This window comes from Rattus norvegicus, chromosome 8 (genome assembly GCF_036323735.1).
Source record: "Rattus norvegicus strain BN/NHsdMcwi chromosome 8, GRCr8, whole genome shotgun sequence".
NCBI classification, from domain to species: domain Eukaryota; kingdom Metazoa; phylum Chordata; class Mammalia; order Rodentia; family Muridae; genus Rattus; species Rattus norvegicus.
The window spans coordinates 131,678,025-131,704,503 of NC_086026.1; the positions used below are offsets into that span (position 1 = coordinate 131,678,025).

At 47.8% G+C, this 26,479-nt stretch overlaps 1 protein-coding gene and 1 non-coding gene across 2 annotated transcripts; both read left to right on the plus strand.

Annotated features, from left to right (window-relative positions):
* Positions 1-9,550: 9,550 nt before the first annotated feature.
* Positions 9,551-15,268, plus strand: Clec3b (C-type lectin domain family 3, member B). The gene is made up of 3 exons (NM_001398638.1): positions 9,551-9,756; positions 12,949-13,047; positions 14,594-15,268. Exons 1-3 carry the CDS (start codon positions 9,648-9,650, stop codon positions 14,992-14,994), a joined length of 609 nt encoding a protein of 202 aa, NP_001385567.1. The 5' UTR covers positions 9,551-9,647; the 3' UTR covers positions 14,995-15,268.
* A 5,017-nt stretch (positions 15,269-20,285) lies between these two features.
* On the plus strand, positions 20,286-20,417 carry LOC120094492 (small nucleolar RNA SNORA17). Its single transcript, XR_005488798.1, has one exon. It is a non-coding gene; the product is annotated as a small nucleolar RNA SNORA17 (small nucleolar RNA).
* The last annotated feature ends 6,062 nt before the right edge of the window (positions 20,418-26,479 follow it).

Consider the following 26,479-nt stretch of genomic DNA (forward strand, 5'->3'; position numbering starts at 1 on the left):
TCACCCCGATCATATGCCACCTCCCTGTCACAAATACCTCTCACCCTCCTCTGGCTCCTTGGGAAAATTGATGAGAAAGAAAAACCCCTGTTTGAAGGTAAATTGGTTCTGTACATTAGGACAGCAGTGAGGGAGCCAGAGTCACAGAACACTTGGTGGTTTGTTTTTCCTGAAGGGAGAAAGGTGCCTAGCTGGTAGAAACTTGGTTGGGTCACTATCCAAAGTTCTCCAAAGAGAAGGGTGTGATCAGAGAGAAGGGGTGTGGTCTGAAAGCAAAGAGTATGGCTTGCCCTTAAATCCTGCAGAAGAGGGCTTGTGGTTCAGGCCCCAGCAACGCCTTTGATGCCAGCATGATGGTTTTCAATCCACATTATCCCCAAACAGTGCTGGGTTCACACCTGCTGAGATCCAAGACAATGTGTGGGACAGGAGTTTGATTTTAGACATCCTAGAATCAGAAAGCAACTGGAGCACTAATCTTGTGGGCAGAGAACTAAGTTCAGCACACCCGTCTGCTTTTCTGGAAGACATGGGCATACAAGAGTCAGAGAAGACACCTTGCTTCCCAGCAATGCCCTCATTCACTTAACTTTGGCAGGCTGTCCGCTAAGCTATTTCCCACAAGTGACTCCTGTGTGTCCCTAGAGAAGATCACACATGGAACTGATGATTTTACGGAAGAGGAGTGTATGTCCAGAAGACACCTGTTAGGTGTCTCCAGATTTGAAACGTGGGAATCCTGGTTCACTTTCTATCCTCAAGTATTGTGAGCCCTTGAGACTAGGTTGGGTAGGCCACATCTGGCCTCCCATGGCCTACCCAACACAGGCACCAGGACACAGGGGCAGAGCCACATACTTGAACAGATGGCCAGGTCAAAGGTTGTTTGTGTTTGATTTTGAGTAAGGAATAGGACCACCCTTGTTTTCATGTTGGAAATCTGTATTCTGAATGCCCTGACCTTTGAAGGGTGTGGGAAGTCAGCCTCAGGCTAGGCCACACTGCTGCTGACACAGATCCAGCAGGGCTAGGGCTGAAGGGAAACATCTGTGAGGGATTGTGTGAGGGCCAGCTGCATGCTGGGCCAGATTTTTCATGTTTAAGCAGATATGGGTGGGGTGCCCTGATCTTGTTTTGTTCAGTTTTGACTTTAAAAAGTTTTCAAAGTGGGGAGACAAACAAACAAACAAAAAAACAAAACCCAGTGCTGGAAAACTGCATTGTGCCTTGATCCTCTCCTCAGTTTTCTGCCTCTGTGCATCTACACTTAGCACAGTAAGACAGCCTTGAGGGTGGAGAACTTAGCACACATTTCCTTGGGGAAATATTAATCTTGCATGTCTGCCCTGGCTGAAACTCAGCCCCGCCCGCTCTCCTCTGACACGTGATGGGGACAGTTCCACAGATCTGTAGTTGGAGGGGGATGAAGATGATAGGGCTCCAGATGGCTGGTCAGAATCCACTGTCAGAATCCACTGCGGCTGTCAGTACTAGTGCTGCTCACCTGGTTAGAGAGAAATGGGACAAGAAAATATGAATGCTTTACAGATCCAAGGTCAGCATGGACAACAGACGAACTAGAATTGCTGTTATGCACCCAGGGCTTTGTGCAGGAAGTACAGACTGCCCACAAGGGCCCCATGCATAGGCTGAGAACTGCACCACAAAAGATTTAAAAAAAAAAAAAATCCAGGAAATGGAGCTGGGGTGTAGCATACTTGACTACCCAGTATGTAGAAGGCCCTGGACGTAAGCCCAGGACTATGATAGACAATGGGATAGGACTTGGGGCAGGAAACAGGAATAACAGGAAGGAAAGAGAGGGAGGAACCTGGAGGAGGGACAAAGGACATGGTGTCCAGTCACTAGCCTCCTGAGTGAATGACTGCTCCAGGGGTTAAGCCCAGGGCCCACTGGGTAATATTTTGGAAGCCAACCTCAATCCTATAGGAATATCATATACTGAGAGACAACAGGATAGATGATCTCTGGTCTGTAAAGATGCTGACAGCCAACAACTGGTTAGAAGAGACAGACGGGTTTAGAATTCCTGGGCTAGAGGTCAGAGGAGAGGAGAGGAGGGAGAAGGAAGCTGCCGTGAGGGAGAGAGACCATGAACACATGGCCAGGAGAAACAGCAAGTGTCTGGAGTATACTGCTGGGGAGGTAGCCAGGCCAACACATAGAAGAGGAGATTAGGGGTAATTGTCTAAGCCAAATAACTACAGCCTGAGTCTCCTTTATTTATAAGCTTGTCAAGGATAAGTTTCGGTTGGCTGTACTACAGGGTGTTGTTTGTTTGTTTGTTTGTTTGTTTGTTTGTTTTTAAGACAGGATTTCTCTATGTGTAACCCTGGCTATCCTGGAACTCACTCCGTAGACCAGGCTGCTTCCCAAGTGCTAGGATTAGTGTACAGCACCACTACTCCACTCCCAACCTGTTCTTTAAGGCAGATGTGAGAAACAGTGGGCCACTTTATCTGTGAAATCCACTGAAACAATTAAAAAAAAATGACAAAATGCTAAATGGGGCTGTCTTAGGGTTCATGACCATGGCCACTCTTATAAAGAAAAAATATTTAATCGGGGGCTGCCTTAGAGTTTCAGAGGTTTAGACATAGTCCCAGAGAGGTAGGGGAGAGAGAGAGAGAGAGAGAGAGAGAGAGAGAGAGAGAGAGAGAGAGAGTTAGTTTTCTACATCTGAATCTAAAGGCAGCAGTAGGAAGAGAGTAACACTGGGCCTGGCTTGAGCATCTGAAACCCCAATACCCATTCCCAGTTTCACACTTACTCCAACAGGCCACACCACCTAATAGTGCTCCTCCCTACGGTCTTATGGGGCCATTTTCATTCAAACCACCACATTCCACACCCTGGCCTCCTTAGGCTTGTAGCCTATCAGAGTCCTACTTTTTAACAGTCTCAACCCTGCCTAAAACGTCCAAAGTCTCTTCAGAGACTCGTTGGAATCTCTTAACTGTGACCCCCTGTAAAGTCAAAACAAAGCAGATCACATACTCCCAACAAAGAGTGGCACAAGATACATGTGACTGTTCAGAAGGGGATGGGGTGGGGCATAATGAGGAAGTACTGGGCCAAGGCAAGAGTGAAAACCAATGGGGCTATAACTAAATGCTTAGGCCACAGGCTTTTTCTCATTCCCGCTAGCACAAAACCAATTTCTCCTGTTTAAACTATTCTGTCTTCCACACGGTTAATTACCTCCCCTCAGTTTCGTATGTCCATCTCTATCAGATTTCAGGGTACATCTCTCTCCCATGCCTGACTCTATCCCAGAGTTCCCCTTCCCTGCTGGAACTCCCACCTCTTATTTCCTCCCTAAGCTAATAGGCCAACAGCATTTTATCAACAGGTGATGCTCCCACACATTGCACCGGACATTCTCCACACTGGGCAGACTCCAAACTCATTTTATGTGACATCTAATGTCAATGTGCTCTTCAAATCTCCAACGCCTTTCAGCTTTATTGACTGCACCACACTTCTTGCTCTTGAGCTGTTTCCACTCTGTTAGCAGCTTCGCTCAGCATGTATCCCACAGCTCTGGCATCTCCAGTAATTTGGGGTCTCCAATCCATGCTTCACCTTCACAGCTTTACACAGTAACCACTCTAGGCTGCCTTCATGCAGGAACACCTCTGACACATGCCTGGCCTCAGTGCCTTTCCTTAGTTGTGGAGAGAGATTCCAGAACCCCGACTCTAAAGCTGAAACCATGGGACTAGAACATGGCCCCCTTGTTCAAATATATTTTACCAGCTTTTTGTTTTCAGTAGTTCCCTTCACTGCCTAAGCTTGGCTACCCTGGAACTTGCTCTATAGATGAGCCTGGCCTTGAACTCAGAGATCTGCCAGCCTCTACCTTCCATGGGCTGGGATTAATTGTGTGCACCACCATGCCTGGCCCTGAGCTTTTCTTTAATTCCTCTCATTTTAAATTCTTTTACACAAGTTGCAAGCCTAGCTGGGTGACTCCTTTTATTCTACTTAGCACCAGGCTTTTCTTTAATCTGTTTACACTTATTTTTTTTTTAAGACAGGGTAGAAAACAACCACGTTCTTTACCAAAATATTGCAAGAATCGTCTCTAGACCACATGTTCAATGTTCTCCTCCGAAATCTCATGTTCAATATTCTCCTCTGAAACCTCTTGAGCTGGACCCCGCAGGTCAGATCATCCTCTCCACCACTGTCCTCCGTGCTCCTACTAATATGGCCCATTAAGCCCTACTTAAAGGATTCAACTGCTTTCCTAATCCAAAGTCCCATTGTATTCCATATTCCTCCAAACAAAACCATGGTCTAGCCTACTCTTGGTACCAGTTCTGTCTTAGGGTTTCTATTGGTGTCAAGAGACACCATGACTATGGCAACTCTTACGAAGGAAAACATTTGACTGGGGGCTTGTTGGGCCCTGCTAATTAAGGTTGGAGTCTACCATTGTCCAGGCAACTCCCTTGAGCTCTGCAAAATGGGGTATTCCTTTACGAGCTTGTCTGGGAAGCTCAACACCCCACCCCACCCCCAGCCACCTACCTGTGGAATGTCAAGTAGCTTTGGTGAGATTCAGCATTCAGCTTCCTTTTCCCTGATAATAACCTGTCCAGCAAGCACCTGGAATGCCTCTCCATGCAAATAAATATGCAAAGTTGTAGCCAATGATACGTACCTACCCTAGAAATCCACACCCCCTTACCCCCAAACTGTATAGTCCATGATTCACCCTGATTAAAGTTAAACTGCCTTGGGCTGGAGAGATGGCTCAGCGGTTAAGAACACTGACTGCTCTTCCAGAGGTCCTGAGTTCAATTCCCAGCAACCACATGGTGGCTCACAACCATCTGTAAAGAAATCTGATGCCCTCTTCTGGTGTGTCTGAAGACAGCTATAGTGTATCCATATACATAAAATGAATAAATACAAAAAATTAAAAAAAAAAAAGTTAAACTGCCTCTCCGAGGCTGATCTCAGTAGTCATTTCTGTTATACTTGTGGGCCTTCCAAATCCTGTTTGTCAACTCTGCTCCCTTTGTCCTTTTGGCTGGTGACCAACAGCTCTCCAGAGAATTGCTCTCACAGGGGCTGGCTTACAGTTCAGAAGGAAAACATTTAATTTGGGGGCTAGTATACAGTTCGTAGGTTTAGTTCATTATTGTCAGTCACAGGTAGCATGGTGGCATGCAGGCATAATGTAGTTGAGAGTTTTACATCTGGACCCAAAGGCAGCAGGAAGAGACAGTGACACCGGGCCTGTCTTGAGCATCTGAAACCTCAAAGACCATTCCCAGTGACACACTTCCTGCAACGAGGACAAACCACCTAATAGTGCCATCCCCTATGATCCTGTGGAGGCCATTATCACTCAAATCACCACATTCCAACCCCCGACACCCCATAGGCTTGTAACCATATCATATAGTCCAACTTCAAAAGTCCCCAACCTCAACCCGGTTTAAAAGTCTTTAGAGACTCAGCGATATCTTAACCGGAACACCTGTTAAAATAAAAATAAAAAAGCAGATCTCGGGCTGAAGAACTGGTTCAGTGGTGAAGAGTACTTGCTGTTCTTGGGAAGGACCCAGGTTCGATTCCCAGCACCAGTAGCATAGAGGCTCACCACTTCCTCAGGCATGTGTAGGCAAAGCACTCACGTGAATGAAATAAATCTAAAAAGATGTTTTAAAATAAATAGAATTTAAAGAGCAGATGGCATACTTCCAACATACAATAAACATATAGGATAAACATTACTATTCCAAAAGGGAGGAAAGGAATAGGGACACACTTCTTCCAACAAAGACCATACCTCCTAATAGCATTGTTCCGTATGAGCCTATGGGAGTCATTTTCATTAAAATCCCCAGAGGGGCTACATAAACAGTGATATATGCTTTCATTGAACAGAGTACCATTTTTACACAATACACAAGGCAATGAGCTTTTCACGGCATCAATTTAAAAAAATGATTTAGAGCTGTTCCCACTCTTCCAGAGGACCTGAGTTCAGTTCCCAGCATCTATCCAGACAGCTCGCAACTGTCTGCAACTCCAGCTCTTGGAGATACAGTGCCCTCTTCTGGCCTCCAAGAGCACATGTACAAACACTCATACACCTAATGCGTATATTAAAATAAGAATAAATGGATGAGCATTCGTATATGTACGTGGGCATTATTCATGGTGTGTGTGGAAGTCAGAGAAGCACCCACAGAAGTTGGTCCTCTCCACCTTTTGGGCTTTGAGAGTCATACTCAGGTCATTAGACTTAGAGGCAATGGCCTTTACCTGCAGAGACTTGCTTTACTGAAGTATTGTACTTGTAAAGCATTCTTATGTCAAGACAGTGTCTCTAGTCCAGGCTAGCCTCAAACTGGTGGCAGTCCTTCTGCCTCAGCATCCAGATAGAGCATTTGGATTACAGGCATGAGCCACCCCTCCTGGCTTTGAAACATTCCGCGGTTGCCACGCTTGCCACTGATGGGCACACGGTTAAAGCTGGGTGGCAAATTGTCTTCCCTCAAAACTGCTGGAGCATCTCCAGCTGTGCAAACTTTTCTGTGGAGACACAGCGGGTCCAAGTCTGGGGAAGCCCCAAGCCAAGACACCATGCCCTTCTGACTATCCTAGTTCTAGCAAAGACATTGGTAGCAGCACAAGTGGAGTTCCTTGTGCTTGTGTGGAACTCCGTGCAATGTGTGCACACCTATCCCTTTCAAAGTCCTGCAAGTGAAACAACCCAGGATGTTGCCTGCTACTTACTATAACCCCCACAAGCTGACCTTTAAGGTTCAGCTTTACTTGCGAGATTAAGTGGAAAGAATCACTCCTGAAGGTCAGGTGGAACTTGCTTGGGATTGATTTTAGACAGCTAGTTCCCAGCGTGCCTACCTCCCTGAGAGGGACACATACCTTTTCCAAAGTACGTTCTGATCACAGCATCCCGTGTGGCTTACTCCTGGACTCCAGTCTTTTCATACGGCTTGGTATCTCCATCTGCATGTCTAGCTATCTTGTCAGCCCCCTTCCTGTCCCTGTCCCCACAGATGCTGAGGATCCAGGATATGTCACTCTGTCACTCAGCTACAAGTTATTTCTCCTTTTTCCTTGAGCCCCATGTGGGCCACCATCCCTATTCTTCCTCTGCCCTGGCCAAGTCTTCCCTCCTTGCCAGCTCTGACAGTTAAGTGCCTAGTGATGCCTCACTGCAAACTCTAGGCACAACATGGGTCCTTGCTATGCATCTCCAGGACCTGTTATGACCACGAGGAACATGGGCTTACACAGCTCTCAATATATGCTCGCCTCTAAGGTTCTCCCCTGGTTTGTAAGCCTGGAATAACCTCCCCAGCAACTAGGGCAGGGTCTCCACAGTCAGGCCCATTTTGGGAACAGGCCTTAGACTAACGTACTTAGGTTCTTGTTATTTCTTTATGTTGACTGTAATGGAGTCAGGCTGTGGTGAGGAGTTGGGAAAGCAAAGGAGTTTTTGTTTGGTTTCAAAAAGAACTCTTAACTTCTCCCTGCATTTTCTACCCACCCAGTTTTCCTGGAAGCAAGACAACTTGTTAAGTTATGCAATCGCCAGTCCCCAGATTATCCCACTTGAGGTTACAGCTGTGAGTATGAACCCTCTCCTGCTTACAAAATGGTGGGCGGAGCTCTTTCCATTGGATAAGGGGCTCTGCAGATGTTCTGCTTCCTGCTGGTCACTGGCTAACCATCTAAGTTCCTTCTCCTGGGCCTGGACAACAAACCCCTCCCCAGCCAGATGGATCAAGGCTGGCTCAGAGATCAGAGAAAAGCTGAATGACATGGTACTGCATTTTTTTTTTTTTTTTGGCTTTGAACTCCTGAATTTCCTGCCTCACACTCTCAAGTGCTGTGATTACAGATGTGTGCAATACCCTGTTTATTACATGCTAAGGATCAAACCCAAGGCTCTTGTTTGTTTATTTGATTTTTGGTCTTTGAAACAGGGTCTCTCTGTGTAGTCCTGGCTGGCCTGACACTCACTCTGTAAAGTGGTCTGGCCTTGAACTCAGAGTTCCACCTGCCCCTTCTTCCTGAGGGCTGAGATTAAAGGTACCAGCCACTGTGCTCAGCTCAAACCCAGGGCTTCTTGCATGCAAGCACTCTACCAACTGAGCCACACCCCGACCCCTGCATTTTGTTTTTTAAAAGATTGTATTCACAGATAATTCAACTACTCTACGAAGGCTCTTATGTCCAGAAGCCATTTTTGAATAAGCAGTCCATCTGGGCCACCTTGCTGTCTAAAGGTGAAAACATGGCCACACATTGTAGCATCCCCACTGGAGCTGGGACAGGACATAGCTCTGCCCTGTGTGCCTTACATCCCACCAATTGCCCCCAAGGGTCCTTTCCAGAATTATATGTGGAACTGAACTGTGTGTTCACCTCTTCCAGCCTGATGCTAATGCTAGTGTGATGTAGTTCCCACCCTGCATCGTCTCCAAACACTGGTGGGCTCATACCATAGGCAGCTCCTTCAGGCTGGCCATACCCACTGATGGGTCCCCAGCAGTCTTTAAGCTTGATTTCTGGCATACATTTGGGTTTAGCTCCTGTTCCAGCCTTGGACCCAGCATCTCTCTGCCACGCTCTGAACCCTTGAGTAGAATGTTGCATTCTGTGCTTACATACCAGGAGGACTCAAGGCCTTGGAGAACTTGTAGCCATAAGGTCCTTCTAGGGACAGCAGGGAATCAGGTGAATCTGCATTCTTAGGTCAGTTACACATATGCATTTCTCTGAATGTGCTCACGGTCACAGGGGCCCCCCGGTAACCCTGCTTTTAACCCTACACTATGAACACCTACGGGGGTCATAGCAGTCTCCTCTTTCTGCGTGTTCATAAATTCCTTCTCTGAAACGAAACCTGCTTCCCACTGTTTTACTAGGGTCTGCTTGGGCCATCCGTGTTCCTGTGGTCTCTGCCACCACTCTCTGGCTTGCATGGTTCCTCCCCGTGCTTGGAATCCAGCACTGTAGCAGGACCTCCACCTTCCCGGCTATGGCTCCCTCTGTCCTGCAGAGCTGTGATGCCCTGGGATGCACATCCAGGAGACATGACCCTGGCTCCCTCTCTGACACCTCTGCTCTAAGGCCTTTTGGGTCCCTTCTCTGCTCTGGTCCCCTCTTTTGCTCTGTCTCTCTAATGGCTTCAGGACAGATTTTTGAGGGAAATAAAAATTGTGAGGAAGGACCCACAGTTGCTTCAACAAAATGGGAAAGAACAACTCTGTGGATGCAGAGATTCATTAAGCCAATGCCAGGGCCAACCTGGCTCCGGCCAGAGATAATCACTGGATGGATTGAACGTTGACAGCTATTGGCTATCAGCATCCTTTGAAATGCGGACTTTCTGGGAGGCCGGCCAGGCTGCTGGGTGTTTGTCCACAGCAGTGTAGCTATGTCTCCCAAGTCTCTCCGTTGGCAGGCTTACTTCACTTTTTTTTTTCTTTCTCTCTTTTTTGTATGTCTTCAGCCAAGTTTTGGGAGGGTTTCCCAGACAGAGGTCCTTGTGTGCACAGCCTTAAGACGTGCAGCCCAGGCTGCAGTGGCCACTGCTTTCTGACCCAGTCACTGCAGCCAGCAGCAGCAGTATGGGATTTTGGGGTACCTACCTGCTCTTCTGCCTCTTCTCCTTCCTGTCCCAGGCCACTACAGAGTCACCCACCCCCAAGACCAAGAAGGCTGCAACTGCCAAGAAAGGTAAGCAGTGGGCAGCTGCCCCTCCCAATGCCCTAGAGGAAGCTTTTCCTTTGTCTTCTAAGGAGCAGTCACCCTTCCCCACACTCTGGGGACAGCTGCCCTCCTAGTTACCTCAAGATCTTCCCTTCATATCTGATCTTGATGAATCCTCCTAGGACCCTGAGTGAAAGACCCTCTGGTGCTTGGGGAGTTCTCACAGGAAGAGTGGTTGTCAGAGGTTCAAGAGTCCCTGACTCTTAGAATGGAGAATAACCTTATTAGGTTTTCTAAACTAGCATCATCTGCTCCCCCTCTAGCACCCAAAATGTTAGAGAAATCAAACCTCTGGCTTGGAGGTGGCAAGTTCCCACAGGGAGCACCATCGTGGGTTTCCTCAACTGTGAGCCCAGGAGGGTGGGATTTGCTCAAAGACTTGCAGTTAACATTTATTAATATAAAATATATAAAATCCCCCACGGACCAACTTTTGCTTGGCACCAAGAGGGGGAATGGGGAGAGATGGACTCTTACTTCCATGGGGTGTCAGCCTTGTCACCTCAGATTGAGCTCAGAACATCTCTGTTCTCTTTTGAAATGTTGAGGGTTTGAGACCTACCTCCACAGTCCTGTTTAGCAGTGAGGTCGTCCTGGGATGGGTGGAGATGAAAAAGCAGAATGTTCTGGGAATGGCTGAGGCTGTCACCCCTACAAAACTTGGAGGATGGCAGGAAAATTCAGAGATGTGGGGGCCCTAGAGCCCAGCCAAAGAGAGGGGAGGGTGTGAAGAAGTCTACAGGCCCTCTGAATCTCCACAATGAATTACACAGATCAGCATCTTGGGGCACAAGGCTACAGCAAAGAACAGGCAGAATCCAGTGGCAGGGTGCTTGCCTACTGTCTGCAAGAAACTGGGTTTGATCCCCAACATCACATGAAATCCAGAGTGAGGGAACACGCTTTAACCACAGCCCTCTGGAAGTGGAGGCAGGAGAATTCTAATTTAAGGGTATCTTCAACTGTATAGCAAATCTGAGGCCAGCCAGGGCTCAGAACCCATCTCAAAAAATAGTGTAACAAAACAAACTTCCAGGGTTAGAACTAAGCAGCTTCCCGTTGTGCTCTGGTGTGACTGCTGACGAGACTGTGTGACGTCCTGGCTCCATCTTAGAGCTTCAAGCAAACAGGACAAAGCTGGGTGTGGTGTGCACACCTTTGCTCTCAGTACTCTGGGGACCCGCAAGTGGGTCTCTGTGAGTTTGAGGACAGCCTAGTCTACATAGTGGGTTCCAGTCCAACCAAGGCTACATAGGGAGACCCTGTCTCAAAAACAGGCAAAATCAAAATACTGAAGACGGAGGTTATAATGTGAATGAAATTCAAAACAGAATATATACTATATTGACTTCCCTTTAACAAAGGGATTTATCATCATAGCCAGACGTGTATGGAGATGAACCCTGTTGGCCTGAGCAACTAACATATGTCAATGACTATTTAGAAAATTTGGCTAAAAGTAAATATCTGTTGCATATGTAGAGAACTATTCCAGAAAGATCCCCAATGTAGCAGAGATGACTTCTACAGGGATCAGTCTGGATTGGAAAGGAGGTTTTGGGGTGGTTTTGATTTCTTTTTTTTTTAAGATTTATTTATTATATGTAAGTACACTGTAGCTGTCTTCAGACACACCAGAAGAGAGCATCAGATCTCCTTACTGATGGTTGTGAGCCACCATGTGGTTGCTGGGAATTGAACTCGGGACCTCTGGAAGAGCCACTGAGCCATCTCCCCTGCCCCTGTATGGTTCCTATCTCAGCGTTGCCAACTTTGACACCAGGGCATACTGTGTGAGAGATGCACATCCAAAGCAAACACTTTCTGAATGTGGAAAACGGTTGCCAGTGTCTCAAATTCTTACCAGTCTTGTAAATCATGTCATGTGGGGAAGGAGAGGGTCGGAGCTGGGGTCAGTCTTCAGTAATGGCCACACTCAAGCTCTGGTCTCGGGTGGCTCCCATGGGAGCTTGAGCTAATATTATCCCAATGACTCACAGCATCTACATTACCCTGTGCTGGGTGCTACATTTGGATGCACACAGAGCTTGTGCGAACCCAGGGACTGAAGCTCAGAGTGACCTGGTTGCTGGCTCGAGCCCTGTGTGCTTTGCTCTTGTCCTCTGGGAGTTACTCTCCCCACACTTGATGATCACTGGACATCACTGGTTTTGGCAAGTCTGTGTCTTGGCCACAATTCCTTGGCAAGGCTTTAGTGGGTGGACAAAGACTCTGACCTCATCAATGTGGACTTCACATGAAGTGTCCTTGGAGGTCCCTACCCTTTGCCTCAAGCCAAACAGATCTTTTCTGGGAACCCCTGGGACTTCAGAAAGACAGGGGTTCACCCAGCTTTCAGCGCGCGCGCGCGCACGCGCGCACACACACACACACACACACACACACACACACACACACTCACACACACTCATAGTCCCTTCCCTACACAGGCAGTCCCTATTAGAGATGCCATGTATCATGAAACAGATGGGAAAAGTGTGGTTCTGTGGCTACTTGGATCAGAGCTTTGGGCAAGCTGCTCTACCATCCTGGGCCGGTCATTTGAATCTGGTGGAGATTCAGGATGGTGCTTGCTCATGGCATAGGGCTGGCTGCAGTGGCCGCTCTGTCAGAAGTGGCTTCCCTGCTCTCCCCCAGTGCAGCCAGGGCATACACTCCCTGTGCTGTGTCATTTCTCCTGGGCTTCCTCAGAGTCACTTCAGAGCACTGTTGTCCTCTCACTGTATATAAGAGAAAGTGGAGTTGTGCCTGTGAGCATGTGTCTCCACACCCGCAACTCAGTCTAGGGTTTGCTGTCTACATTATCCCCCATACCCAGCCCTGTGTTCCCCTCTACCCCGCAGTCCCAGGGGTACTGACCTCTGATTTCTTAGCCCATGGTCCTACTGGAGCTGTTTCCTCAAGTCCTGCTAAGCCCAGCCCACCATGACAAAGGCAGGATAGAGAAGCCTGAGAAGAACCAGGAACAGCCCGAAAGGTCCCACTGGAGGGTCGGTTCCTTAGACAGAGGGCAGAGGAAGGGACCCCAAGAGACCTAGGCTGGGAGAAGGAATTTCCTCTTGCCTCTTTGGGGCTGGCAGCCGGGGAAGGGAGCATCTGCCTACCTTGGGTTTTCATTGCCTCATGCCTCTGTCCTAGATTTGGTGAGCCCAAAGATGTTTGAGGAGCTCAAGAACAGGTTGGATGTCCTGGCCCAGGAGGTGGCCCTGCTGAAGGAGAAGCAGGCCTTACAGACTGGTAAGTGCGGGATAGCTGTTTGAAGGAACACACTTAAGAAGGGGCCAGGTTGGTAACCGGCAGCTTCAAGGAAGAAGGCTGTTTCCCGCCAGTGCCAAGTTCAAGAGAGTCCTCACCGGCTTCCTCAGGGGAGGTTGCCTAACTTACATCTGTAAGACCCATCCATTCAGGCATGATTGGGTCTGGTCATAGCTAGAGGGTATGGAGGTGTGGTGCTCCAGAGGCCAGAGGGCAGGCTAACAGGAGCCTAACCCTGTTCCGTGGAAGTGAGAGTTCTAGAGCAGGGCCAGTCACTGGGGAACTGTACTTAGTCTCACAGCCCTGGGGCACATTGCTGCACACCCTCTTCCAGTCCACCCCTCTGCATCTCCGTAGCATTACAGATGGTCTCTGAATCACAGCAACCAGGCCAGCGTTCATCAGTCCCAATATAAAGATTTGCCAGCTGATGGGGGCTGGAGAGATGGCACGACAATCAAGAATGCTTGCTGCTCTCACAGAGGACCAGCGTTTGAGTCTCATCACCATTTCTGGTGGCTCACAACTGCCTGTAACTCCAGTTCCAAAGGATCTGACACTTTCTGTCCTCCGTGGGCACTGCACTTCGTGTGCATTAACTCCCCCAACCCCCAATACACACACTTTAAAAATAAAAATTAGGCACCTTAGCGCATGCCTTTAACCCCAACGCTCAGGAGTCAGAGGTAGGTGAATCTCTATGAACTCAGGGCTACAAAATGAGTTCCAGGCTACTCAAGAGTCATACAGTGAGACTCTATCTCAAAAACAAAACAAATAATAATAAGATAAAAAAACTCTCGGGGAAGGAGAGATGGCTTAGTCTTTAAGAGGACTAGCCGCTCCTCCAGAGAACCTGGGTTCAGTCCCCAGCACCCACACAGTGACTCACAACCATCTATAATTCTAGCTAGGATTTAATGCCCTCTGCCCTGAGGGCAACCCCACACAGACATGGTATACTCTCACACAGGTATAAGCATATACACACAAAAAACTTTTTAAAATAAAATATTTTTTTAAAAAAGTGCTGTCCCCGTGGGGAAGCTTGCTGGCCCTCAGGCAGGAGTGGTAGATCCTAAGTACTTAGAGTGTGGACTCTAGTTCAAGTAGGTAAATGCCTGGCCGTGTGAGCTGGTGGCTCCATCCTAGGAGGCTCTGGTTGGTTGTGAAAGCTGCCTTTTAGATGTGGTAGGCTGAGGTCCCATGCCTGGTGCCAACCTCTGTAGCCCAGGAAACTATCCTGCCTCTGGCAGAGACCAGGTGACTTTTTCACTCTCTTTATCTCTGGAAGTCGGTGACCCCTGGCTAAGTGGCCCTTTGCAGCAGAGGGGTGTCCATTCCAGGAAGAGGGCACCATGTCCTCTCGTACTGGGCTCTTCAGTGTCTGCCACAGCAGGGTCCTGAAGTGGGAGCAAGCAGGCTTCAGGAGATGGGTGGGATGAAATGAAGGGTGGGGGTCAGCCTGGAAGAGGTCTCTTTGCTTCAGAGCACCCAAACCTTCTGTGACAGCCATCTCTCCCTTCAGTGTGCCTGAAGGGCACCAAGGTGAACTTGAAGTGCCTCCTGGCCTTCACCCAACCGAAGACCTTCCATGAGGCGAGCGAGGACTGCATCTCACAAGGGGGCACGCTGGGCACGCCGCAGTCTGAGCTAGAGAATGAGGCGCTGTTCGAGTATGCGCGCCAGAGCGTGGGCAGCGAGGCGGAGCTCTGGCTGGGTCTCAACGACATGGCTTCGGAAGGCGCCTGGGTGGACATGACCGGCGGCCGCCTGGCCTACAAGAACTGGGAGACGGAGATTACGACGCAACCCGACGGCGGCAAAGCCGAGAACTGCGCCGCCCTCTCCGGCGCAGCCAACGGCAAGTGGTTCGACAAGCGATGTCGCGATCAGTTGCCCTACATCTGCCAGTTTGCCATTGTGTAGCCCAGCCTTTTCTATCTCGGCCCTCCGGGGCTGGGCCTGGGCCAGGGAGGGGTGTGAACCGCAAAGAGCAGACCGCTGCTCATGGGTGGGGCTTTGTAGGCTTGCTGTGTGGGCGGGGTGTCGGTGGGCTGAGCTGAGTGGGGCGGGCCTGGTGCTTCTCAGGGAGAGACAAGTTGTTGCAGAGCCCAGAGGGGCGCGGAGACTTTTCTGTCCCTCTCTCTGCTTGTTTTTTTTTTTTTTTTTTTGCAAATAAAGTTGGTGCAGAATTCCTGAACTTGGCTGATCTGCAGGTCATGGTAAGAAGAAGATTTCAGGAGCCTGGCGCCAAACCCAGAAGAGCCTTAGTCACGTTCCCAGTCTACTTTCTGTAGAGACTACTTCCCTCTGTTGGAATACAACACACACTCCGATTCTGGCAGGCGTGTTTGGGATCTGGGCTGGGGCTATCCCTTCTCTTGACATTCAGGGGGCTGCTGTGAGGTAAAGAATAGGTGTGGTATCAAGGCTTCCCAAGGAGATTCCTATCTGCCTCTATCACCCCAGGAGGCTGGTCCGGGATCCATATATGACGGTTGCCAGCACTGCCTGGCTAGTGAGTTCCTTTCCCTCACACTCCTTACAGTCAGTCGATGATCCAGCCCGCCAGCCAGCAGCCAGAGGTTCCACACTGGTTCTTATCAGCACAGAGTATCACTGAGTCAAACATATTGCAGGAACTTATATGTGTTCTGGTTTAGTTTTCTCCCACCCAGGACAGTATGCGTTACTATAACTGGGCTGATTCCACAGGCCTGGGCCCTCCCACCACCGTGGAATACTTGTCTCACAAGACAAGAACTCTCCAAAAGTGAAACACAGTAGCCTCATGCCTCCCCTTCCTCGAGTGGCTTCTAGTGTGACCTGGCCTAGGCCACCTCTGTGGATCCAGTTCTGGTGCTCTCTCCATCAGGATCACACTGGTGATGGTGTGATTGATTGGCACGGGAGAGTCATCATCAGACTGCCTAGCTTTGGGACATCATTGTATGGAATTCAAGTCACAGGCAGGGTGATGAGACACAGTTGTTAATGTGGGAACGCTAAGAGTGAGGCCTGTGCTAAGGATGGTCAGCCAGCTAAGAGCTCAGATTCCAAGTAGATTTCCCAAATTACTGTTCCAGAAATCTTGCTGTTCCCAAGAAATTGTGGGTCCTGGTAGAAAGGCAATCTGGGAAGGCAGTGTGGGAAAGAGAATGATCTCCTGTTCATCAGTGGAGTGTTTTAGGGTTAGAACACCTGTCCTCACAGCTGTGTTTAATTTTTAAAGAAACATTGTGTTGTCCAGATTGTGTCTGGGTTTGAGCTCTGGGTTTCATTCACCAAATCCTCCCTCCTCAAAGGTCAACTCCTGATCTTCTCGGTTGTGGGTTGCTCTAGAGTGTAAACAGCTGTGGGATGGCATTAGAGGGGTCAGGTTAATAAAAGACTCACTAAGAATCATTTTGCTAATTTAGTACTTTTCAGTCCTTTTGCAAAGAGCCTGAGTTGTCAGCTGATCACTGGCCAAGATACTTTCTAATGATGAAACCCATGTGACCTGTACCTTAAAAGTCCACGCATGAGGTCTCAACACTGTCACTAAACTCTTTCAGTCCCACCAATTTAGTCATCCCAACAGTTTCATTCTACGAGTCCATTTTTATTTTGTTTTTGTCCATGGAGACCAGAGGCATCAGATCTCCCTGGAGCAGGATAATTCTGATAATTCTGAGCCACCTGATTTGGGTGCTGGGAATTGAGTTACAAGAGCAGTGTGCGCTCTTAATCGCTGAGCCATCTCTCCAATCCCGTCTTCACTGAACCATCTCTCCAATCCCATCTCCCACTTTAAAACCCTAACAGTGAACAATAGAAATAGTACTGTTGCTAAATTTTGCTTCTTTCTAACCATTAAAACAAAGACATTTATCTGAGTCAGTAAGATGTTTTAACAGTGGTTGCCATAGAAGCCTGAGGACCTGAGTCTGATGCATGTGTCTCGTGGTGGAAGGAGAAAGCTAACTCCTCAGTGCTGTCCTCTGCCCTCCACACGTGTTCTCGTGATACTCATATGGGGAAAGATTCATTCAAGTCAAGCATTGGGGCTCATGCCTTTGATCCCAGTAATTTGAGTCTGAGGAAGAGGGAATGTTGGACATTCAAGGATAGCTTCTGCTGAGATGTAGAACCTATCTCAAAAAACAAACAAACAAACAAACAAACAAACAAACAAACTTCTGGGCATGGTGGCACACATCTTCAATCCCAGGACTTGTGAAGCAGGGCCAGGCAGTTCTCTTTGAGTTCCAGTTCAGCCAGGGCTGCAGAGGGAGAGTGTCTCAACAAACAAATACAACAATAAGATAAAAAAACAAAACCTCAAAAATCTTACCAAGGATCCCCAACTCCTTTATTTGGTTAAGAATATCTCATTTTTCTGGAGATGTAGCTCAGTGGTATAATGGTTGCTTAGCATGCCTAATACTTTGGGTTTAAGCTCTAGCAAAACACATGCACACAGAATAAACCAACAAATTTAAAAGGGGGGACTGCACTTGGTGTTGGTGTGTTTGTGATTGGAAGTACAGAACTGTATAAAAATCAACTCCATTTGGAGTTTTAGGGTTATTTCTGAGGCCTGATGCCAGTTTCTTCCTTGCTTTTCTTGAGCGTGGTTTATCAAGTTAAAGAAACCCACCCTCAGAACAACTCCCTCCTTCTCCACCAAGAGGCGCTGTTGTTTCATGCACTGTGAATACAGCTGAGCTAATACAATCTTTAAATTAAATTGCCACAGGGGAGGTTAAGTTAGTCTCAGAGCTGGCTGAAGATGAACTCTGAGAGTTTCTGTCCTCTGTAGAAAGCAGCTGGGTACAAAGCACTCCTCCAAACATTCCGCTAGCCTAGACATGGGCCTAAAATGGCCAAGTACCGGCCTTGCCCACCCTACCTAACCCAGCCAACTCTTATGGTGGGATTCTTGGGTTTTGAAGTTCAGCGACCATGGGACGAGGTTGGTCTTGGTCCTGAGAGTTGCTCTTCTATTGTTTGTGTTGAGTTAAGCTGGGCCTGGGGGCTGGAGAGATGGCTTAGTGTTTAAGGCCACTGGCTGCTTTTCCAGAGCTCCTGAGTTCAATTACCAGCACACACACATGGCTACTTACAACCATCAATAACTGTAGTTGCATGGAATCCAGTGCCCTCTTCTGGTGTGCAGATGTACATACAGACAAAATAGTCATGTACATACATAAATAATCCGAAAGAAGGAGAGCTCAGTAATGTAGTAATGTAAGTGGTTTTGGATGAAGATAAACCTAGATTTTCAGTTCTTCTGCAGCAGTGGCTCTGGGTTAGGAAGAGATTGACGCAGAGTCCAACTCTGTAGATTTCTAGTCCTGTGGCCTTGGGGGAGACACAGCTACCAAACTGTGGTTTCTTCTGTGCCGTTTGCAATAGAACATTGGGCTGCTAGAGCTAAGCTCAAAGGCAGGGCCAGCCAAAGTGAAAATGTAGTCCTCTGACCTCTACAGAAGCAAGGAGTGGCGGGGGTGGAGGGGATGGGTAGAGGGGGCGGCAGAAAGACCTGGTTGTGGTTGTGGAGTGGGTCCACAGATGTGTCTCAGTGAAGGGCACAGCCACCACAGAGTACACCAGCTAGAGTGCAGAAATGAGGAACTATTCCTCCCTCCCTCCACCCTCATGTGCTTCCCACAGGTGACCGAACCCCTGACATCACAGGAGATCCAGGCAATGCTGTCTCTCTGCCTGGGCAGAGCCTTGTGCGGGTCAGATGCCATCCGAGAACAAAGTGGACCGAGTTGGAATCCAGGCTTCTTCTAGTCCGTGCAGCGCTCTGACCTCCACGGTGTCCCACGGTTCCCTGAGAGCTGTGGCTTATATGAACTGGGAGACACAGAACCTTCGAGTTAGAGATGTTCTCAAAGTGCTTTATAGTTTAAACATCAATCATACTTTTTAAATGTCCCCAGGTCATGCTTTCTAGGTAGGATGCCTCTGAGATGTCAATACTCAGACTTCTAGAGTCTTCTCTCAATGTTTCTATCCAGTATTTATGAGGAGATTTTTCCACTGAGAGTTGACTAAACTCAGAAGATTCTAGAAAATTCAAATTCCAAAACTCCACTGACAGGATGGCAGGACAGGCGCCAACATGTCTGCCTTGGATGTTGCTGTGTGCAAAGTATTTTTCTTGGCATCAGGGCTTAAAGTACAAGCCTTTGGCAATTGTTTCTGTAGCTTCTGCAAGGTAGGTATGTGGTGGGGTGCTTGTCATTTAAATCAGAAAGAGGTTGAGAATCTGCAGGCACCTAAGGAGACTTCTGGGTTTTCCACAAAACTCTGAAGTTATTCTTCAGGCAGCCTGACTTCGGCTGCTCTGTGTTAGGTCAGGACTGTCTGCTCTACTGGATTGGCTCCATGGGGAAGCTCACGTTGTAGATGTCTACCCAACAGCAGGTCTTTGTAAATGTCCCTCACTTTCCTAGATGCCCACTGGCTCCCTAACCTCAGCACTGTTGTTGGCTGAGTGGACACTTAGGTATGGGGCATTCTGTGTGTTGAAGACTGTTAGCTGTGTCCTTGACATGTCCCACCCAAGTCATCTGTACCTGCTCCAGTTGGGACAACTATATTGTCTGAAAACATGGCCAGTGTGACCTGTGGTCCCAAATCACCCCTGATGAAGGAAGCCACTGAAGTTGAACGACCCATGAAGCACTAGCTAAGGCAGTTTATGATTAAGATTTCAATTACGTCTCTTAATGTGAGTTATCAGGAAAGCACATTCCCACTTTAAAACTCAGGATGTACGATGAAGGCTCTTAAAAAACCTCTCAGAAGCAGGCAGACATTCTGAGTCCTGAGTTTGAGGCCGGTCTGGTCTAGTGAGTGAGTTCCAGGACAGCCAGGGCTACACAGAGAAAACCTGTCTTGTAAAGCCAAGCCAAACCAAACCAAAACAAACCAAAACAAACCACAGACACATGGCAGTCACCCTTGAATCCCATCCCTTGGGAAGCAGACATAGGAAGACAAGTTTAATTCTTCCCTGGATGACATAAAGACACTCATCTCAAACATAAATAAATATAGAAACAGCCCCATTTCCCATGAATTCCTTTGTTTCTCATACTACAGGTCTTCCCCTCCCTTCACACTTCTTTTCAGAAATCTCCTTCACACATGACCCCCATCTCCACATCTGCCTCTAGCAGGTCCTTCTCAGATTCAGTGATTAAGAAACTTGTGCCCCTTCCCCTAGAAGTGTTGCAGTGCATGGCTCCTGTGTTGCATGTGCATCAGTAGGCGGCAGGGAGGAGAGAGGCTATGTCTATGCTCAGTGTTCTGACCTATGGACATCTGAATATTAGTAGCCTGAAACAAACAAGCCTGAGATGACCCCCGCCCGGTGTCATAATGCACGAGTCAGGCATAGCACTCCTGAGGCTGCTCCTGAGATGACTTCAGATGCTCAGAGACCCCACGCACCACGAAGAGGAGGAAGAAAGTGGTGGAGAGGGGGCTGGAGAGATGGCTTAGTGGTTAAGAGCACTGACTGCTCTTCCAGAGTTCCTGAGTTCATATCCCAGCAACCACATGGTGGCTCACAACCATCTGTAATGGGATCTGATGCCCTCTTCTGATGTGTCTGAAGACAGCTACTATATATATATAATAAAATCTTAAAAAAAAAAAAAAGAAAAGAAAGTGGTGGAGAAATGGGAGAAAAGGAGAAACAGAAGTTCGTGGGCACACTGGAGAGGCAGAACTGGAGAATCAAAGATAATGAGGAACAGTTTGACGTATCCAGCAATGCCACCAGGGACCATAGTGGTAGGATCCTGGCCTGTGCTGCCACTGGGGTCCATGTCTGTGGCCCTGGAACAACAGGAGTCTGTTACCACCAAAGGCCAGGCAGAGGTCCCTGAGCTGGACTGCCTGGAAACATGTTGATATCTGAGGGCTGTGGAGAACTGGCTCCACCCCTTACCTAGGCATCATGGGAGAGCTGGCCCTGGGGTCATAAGATCAAGAGAGCTGGCCCTGCCCCTAGCCAGTTGCTGTACTACACATTTCTGGAGCTTTGAGTGAGCCAGCCCCTGAGGATAAGAGTGTATGAGACCTGGGCCCATCACTCATCTCCAGTGTGGTGGGGTGGATGAGGAAGAGATATCCTCCTCTCCCACCTCACCCTTCACCATCTTTGATAGGAGATGTGGTCCTGGGGTTGTGAGAGCAGGAGAGCTGTCCCTGCCTCTAGCCAGTTGTTGCACCTGGGAGAGCGGGGCCCTGTGTGCGGTGGTGACGTGGGCATAGGAGAGATGACCACCCTCCTCACCCCTTACCACCTATGGCAGACAGGAGAGCTGGCTCCAAGGAGAACTGGCCTTGACCCTCATGTGCTGCAGTACATGGAAGAGCAGCGCCCCCACCCCTGCAACTTGCTTGGACAGCACAGTAGAGCTGACCCTGGATGTATGGGTTGTAGGTGAACCAACTTGGAGTGAGTGTTTAGTTCCCAGGGGGTGGCACTACTTGGAAGGATTTGGAGGTGTGGCCTTGTTGGGGGAAGGTGCGGCTTTGTTGGAGGAATTGTGTCACTGGGGTAGGCTTTGAGATTTCAAGAGCCCAAGCCAGGTCCAGTGTCTCTCTCTTCCTGTTGTCTGCAGATCCAGATGTAGAATGTTCAGCTACTTCTCCAGCACAATGTCTGACCGCAAGTCACCATGTTTCCCTGCCACGATGACAATGGACTAAACCTCTGGAACTATAGTCAAGCCCCAGTTAAATGCTTTCTTTTATGAGAGTTGCCATGGTCAGAGCACTGACTAAGGTTGTGACCTTCTGAAATAGCCACATTGGTCCCAGCTGGTAAGGTATGGTGTTACCGTATGACTCTAATGCTGCATTGGCCTGTTAAACTGGGGGTAGTTGGTAGTGCTCACATGTATTTATAAGGCTCTGGGTTCTACTCCCAGCCCTGCAAAAACAGAACAATCTATATGTGAGTGTGTGCCCATATGTAGTTTCCTTCTTGTTTCTTACCAGCCTTATTGGAAGTAGCTCACGGGATGGAGTCAGCCTTACCTTTGGGCCATTCTGGGCAAATGAATGAGCACTGTCACTACCTTGAGTGTACAGTTCTCCTCCTGGCCACCCTGAGCCTATACACCCCCTCCCCAGTACTTTATGTGGCAACTTCTCTGTCATCAGCATGTAGCTCGGGAGTTTGCACACAATGGGTATTAAGTAAGAGTGACTGGAAATAACTGAATCGAATCAAATGCCCAGAAAGATAAATGCCCCTTGCTTTAATGCTGCCAGCAAAAAAATTCTTCATGCAAACCGAAGCAGAGGTGATGTCATGTTCAATTACTGCTCAGGTCTTGGCAAAGATCTGAAGGTAAAGTTTGTTCGAGAAATCAAGGCTGACAGAGTGCAATTTTTCATTTTAAAAATCAATGTCGCTGACTAGGAGGATGCAAATGAAACTTTCTTCTTTTAAACATCCAAAAACACAGGCTTTATTATCTCAGAGGGACCTTGTTATCAATCCATACATAGGTTACTTAAAGTAATCTAGTTGAATACTAGAAGTGTATGATAAACTTATCATCATTGTTGGGAATTTCTGCTTGTCTGCTTTTGTCAAAGAGGCTGTATGGACAGGAGGGTCACAGGGGTGCAGAAGTGAGGAGAGGTCACATCCTAGCTATTGAAGAATCATCTCTACAGCACACACTTCCCAAGTCTCCTCCTTCAGCTGGGCCTGAGAGTCCATTATCAGTAAGATGTGCAAGTTTGGTCACAAAATAAATCTTTAACATTCTTTCTGACTTTAGATGCTTATGATTTGGTTTTGGTTTTGTTTGAATTTTCAAATAGGGTTTCTCTGTGTAGTCCTGGCTGTGCTGGAAGCTCTGTAGACCAGGCTGGCCTCAAACTCACAGAGATCCACCTGCATCTGCCTCCCAAGTGCTTGTCACCACCACCCAGTTGCTTATGGTTTTTCTAACCATGTAAAACGAAGGGCAATGTTTAGCTAATAGCAATTTTTGTGTCTCGTTTCCTTTTTTAAAAAGTCTTACTTTTACTTTAAATTCTGTGTGTATGTGTCTGTCTTTGCATGGCTGTACGCACGTGGCTGCAGGAGCTTATGGATGGGCCAGGAGAAGGCGACAGATCCCCTGAAGTTCAAGACCACCTAACCAGGTTCTTCAAAAACAAGCTCTGGTTCTCTTCATGTGCTCTTAACCACTGAGCCATCTCTCTGGCCCTTTGTTTTTTTAACCAGGGATTTGATACAGAGCTTGGCGCACACAAGGCAGGTGCCTCACCACTGAGCTGTGAGCTATGTCCTGAGCCACGCTTCTGCTTTTACTTTCTGATCCTCCTGCCTCGGCTTCCATGAGAGTAGCTGGGATGAAAGGGCTGTACCAATAGGCCTGGTTCCTGTCAGTATGTTTGTTATTGTTCATTTGATTTTCGGTTGTTCCGGATTGGCCTGGAATGTTCTCCGTAGCCCAAGATGGTTTTGAAGTTGCAACGATCCTTTCTCCTCAGCCTCTCAGGAGCTGGTTTTACGGGTGTGAGCCACCACACTCTGCACTTGCTGCTTTTTATTTTTTCTGTCTTCTGTATAGTCGCTCTTATTATTCTTTTGTCAATTTTTGACTTGGATTATGATATTCATTTACTTATTACAAGAACCAGGGACTTCCTGTGTAACCCGAGCTGGCCTGAAACTTACACTCTTTTTTTAGCACCAGCGTCTAGAACGCTAGATTACGGGTGTGGCCCAGGCTTTTCTAGGGTGCTGAGGCCAGCCCTCCTGTGCTGTTGTCTTTCTCTCTCCCACTGCAGTTTCTCCAACCCTGCCTCGCTGTTCTTGGCTTTCAGTATCGCAGTTTCCTAGGGAACGGGATGTCACACAGGTTTATTTGATTATCATTCCTCAGAGCGATTTCCCCAACTTTTCTGTCATCCCAGATTTTGCTTTATAGCACTTACATAATACAATGCATTACCTATCAATTTGCCTTTTGTTATTGCTTCTTCCAATTCTCAACTCCACCAGAAGCCTGAAGCAAGCTTACTGCTTTACCCCCCAGGGCCTAGCTAGCACTCAGTAAATAATTCACTGCTTGACAGGATGAAGGGATGAATAACTGTAAGCCAAAAGGACAAATTTACTTCTTGGTCGGGTGTTCATTCCGTCTTTGAGTGACACCTCTGGGGAAACCAAGTTTGCTCAGGAATAAAGGTCATGAATCAGAACCTTACGATGGGGAAAAATGGTGGCCGTGAAGAGCCTGAGGAAACCAGTGCAGGTAGCTAAACACTGGACAGCTCCTCCCTAGAACAAGAGCTTCTTGTCATGTATATAAGCATGAGGGAAGGGAAATGATTTTGTCCCCTTTCCTCTCCTCCTCTCCTAAAATTGAGTCTTATGTAACTTAGGCTGGACTTGAACTCCTGCCTTAACTTCCCAAGTCTTGGGATTATAGGCATTTACAACCTTACCTGGCTTCCTCATGAGGTTTTAAATATCTTCATGCCATAGCACTCACCCCCAATAAGGTTTGGTCATGAATCTGGGTATCTTACAGCTCGGTAAAGTTAAGACAAAATTAACCATCTTAACAACCCAGCAAATGTCTTCAGATGAACATCCAGCCACGGGCCCAAGCAGAAAGCCAGATATATGTCAGGAATGCCTTTTCAGCTCTATGGTGTCTGGAGTGGAAACGAGTTCCCACCTCTTTGACAACTTTGAAGTTTGCTTTAAACTCAGCAGTAACTTTACTTATATTAAGCCATGTGAACAAAACAAGGGCAATGGGTCAGCTCATGGTTTCGAGACCCTTATTTCCAAGGTAGCTGTTTACTCTAAAGCTCTAAGAACTGAGTCCTTCAGGGGGTCTGAGCTACTGGGCTGAGAGTTGCAGGAGTGACATGTGGTGTCATCAAGCAGCAGGGTTGGTGGCTCCCACCAGCCTCACACTTCCTGGTTGCAAGGATTGGTCCTGAGATCACCCCTCCTGTTCTCCAGCTTTCTAAGTTCCAGAAATAACTAACAAAATAACTCACAAAAGCCAGCATGTCCGGCGATTCACTGGAGTCATTATAAATCTGTGGTGCATCTCTGATTCTAGCTCTGCACCAGATAACACAAACAATCACATTGCTAAGAGGTTGAATATGCAGAAAAATACCGAGAAGTCAAGGTTCATTGGAATGTTCCAGCCAGAAGTGAGGGAAATATGCTGACAAAGATTCGGGTAATGTGGTCTTCCTGCCCATCACTCCCACGCTTCTTTCTGTCTCAATAAAAAGGTCTTTGTGTCCCTGACTTCCCAAAGATGATAGCCCCCCCTCCCCGTGTCTGTCCCCACCCCCGAGTTCTTTCAGTGGTCACTGTTGACTATACTGGATTTTCTGCCCATCAACACTTGTCCTGAGGGTATTGCCTTTCAGGTGGTAAGTAGATGTACACAGGACTGACAATTTTGGGCAACATTCTTTAGATTTCCTTATACTGTATGGAAGGAAGGAGACTGGAAGGTGAGAGGGAGGAGATTAGCTGTTTGTACTCCCCTGAGTGGCAGGTGGTTCTAAGAACTTACACAATTCATAGTTAGTTGAATTTGTATGTGCTCAGGGCTGAGTGTGAGATGAAATGAATGTTTGTGAATATACTTTGCAAACTAAAAGTATCAAACCTATCCTACAATCAAACAGTTGGTCTGGTTGAGAGCAACTTATACTCAGAACTATTCTTTTCCCGAAACACCAACTGCTTGATTGCCTGCTATCCAACAGCCCTGCCTGAGCTGATCCGTAGGCTACTTAACAGCAGGAACTTCTAATGTCTCTGGGCTAATACCCTTTACCCACCGCACCTCAAAGACTGTCCCACTGCATATTTCAATCAAGGCTGGCACTCCTTACCCCTCTCAGCCACCACACACACACACACACACACACACACACACACACACCACCACCACCACCACCACCACCACCACCACCACCACCACCACCACACATACTCCTGGGACTTCAGAGTTGGCACACACACACACACACACACACACACACACACCCCACATACATACATATACCCATACCCCACACATATACACCACCCCCCACACACCACCACCACCACCACCACCACACATACATACACACACATACACACACTCCTGGAACTTACTAGTTGCCCCAGACCACACACATATAGTGCTGGGACTTGACAGTTGTGTCTCATCAAAACTGAGGTCCTGCAACCCAAATATGAGGCTGGATTGGGATAACTGAATAAACTTGTCTTAGTCTTGTTGCTTTTAACAGAATGACTGACACTGGTTATTTTGTAAAGAAGGGTTTGTTTGACTTGTGGTTCTGAAGGCTGGGGAGCACCAGGGCATGGCATTACCAT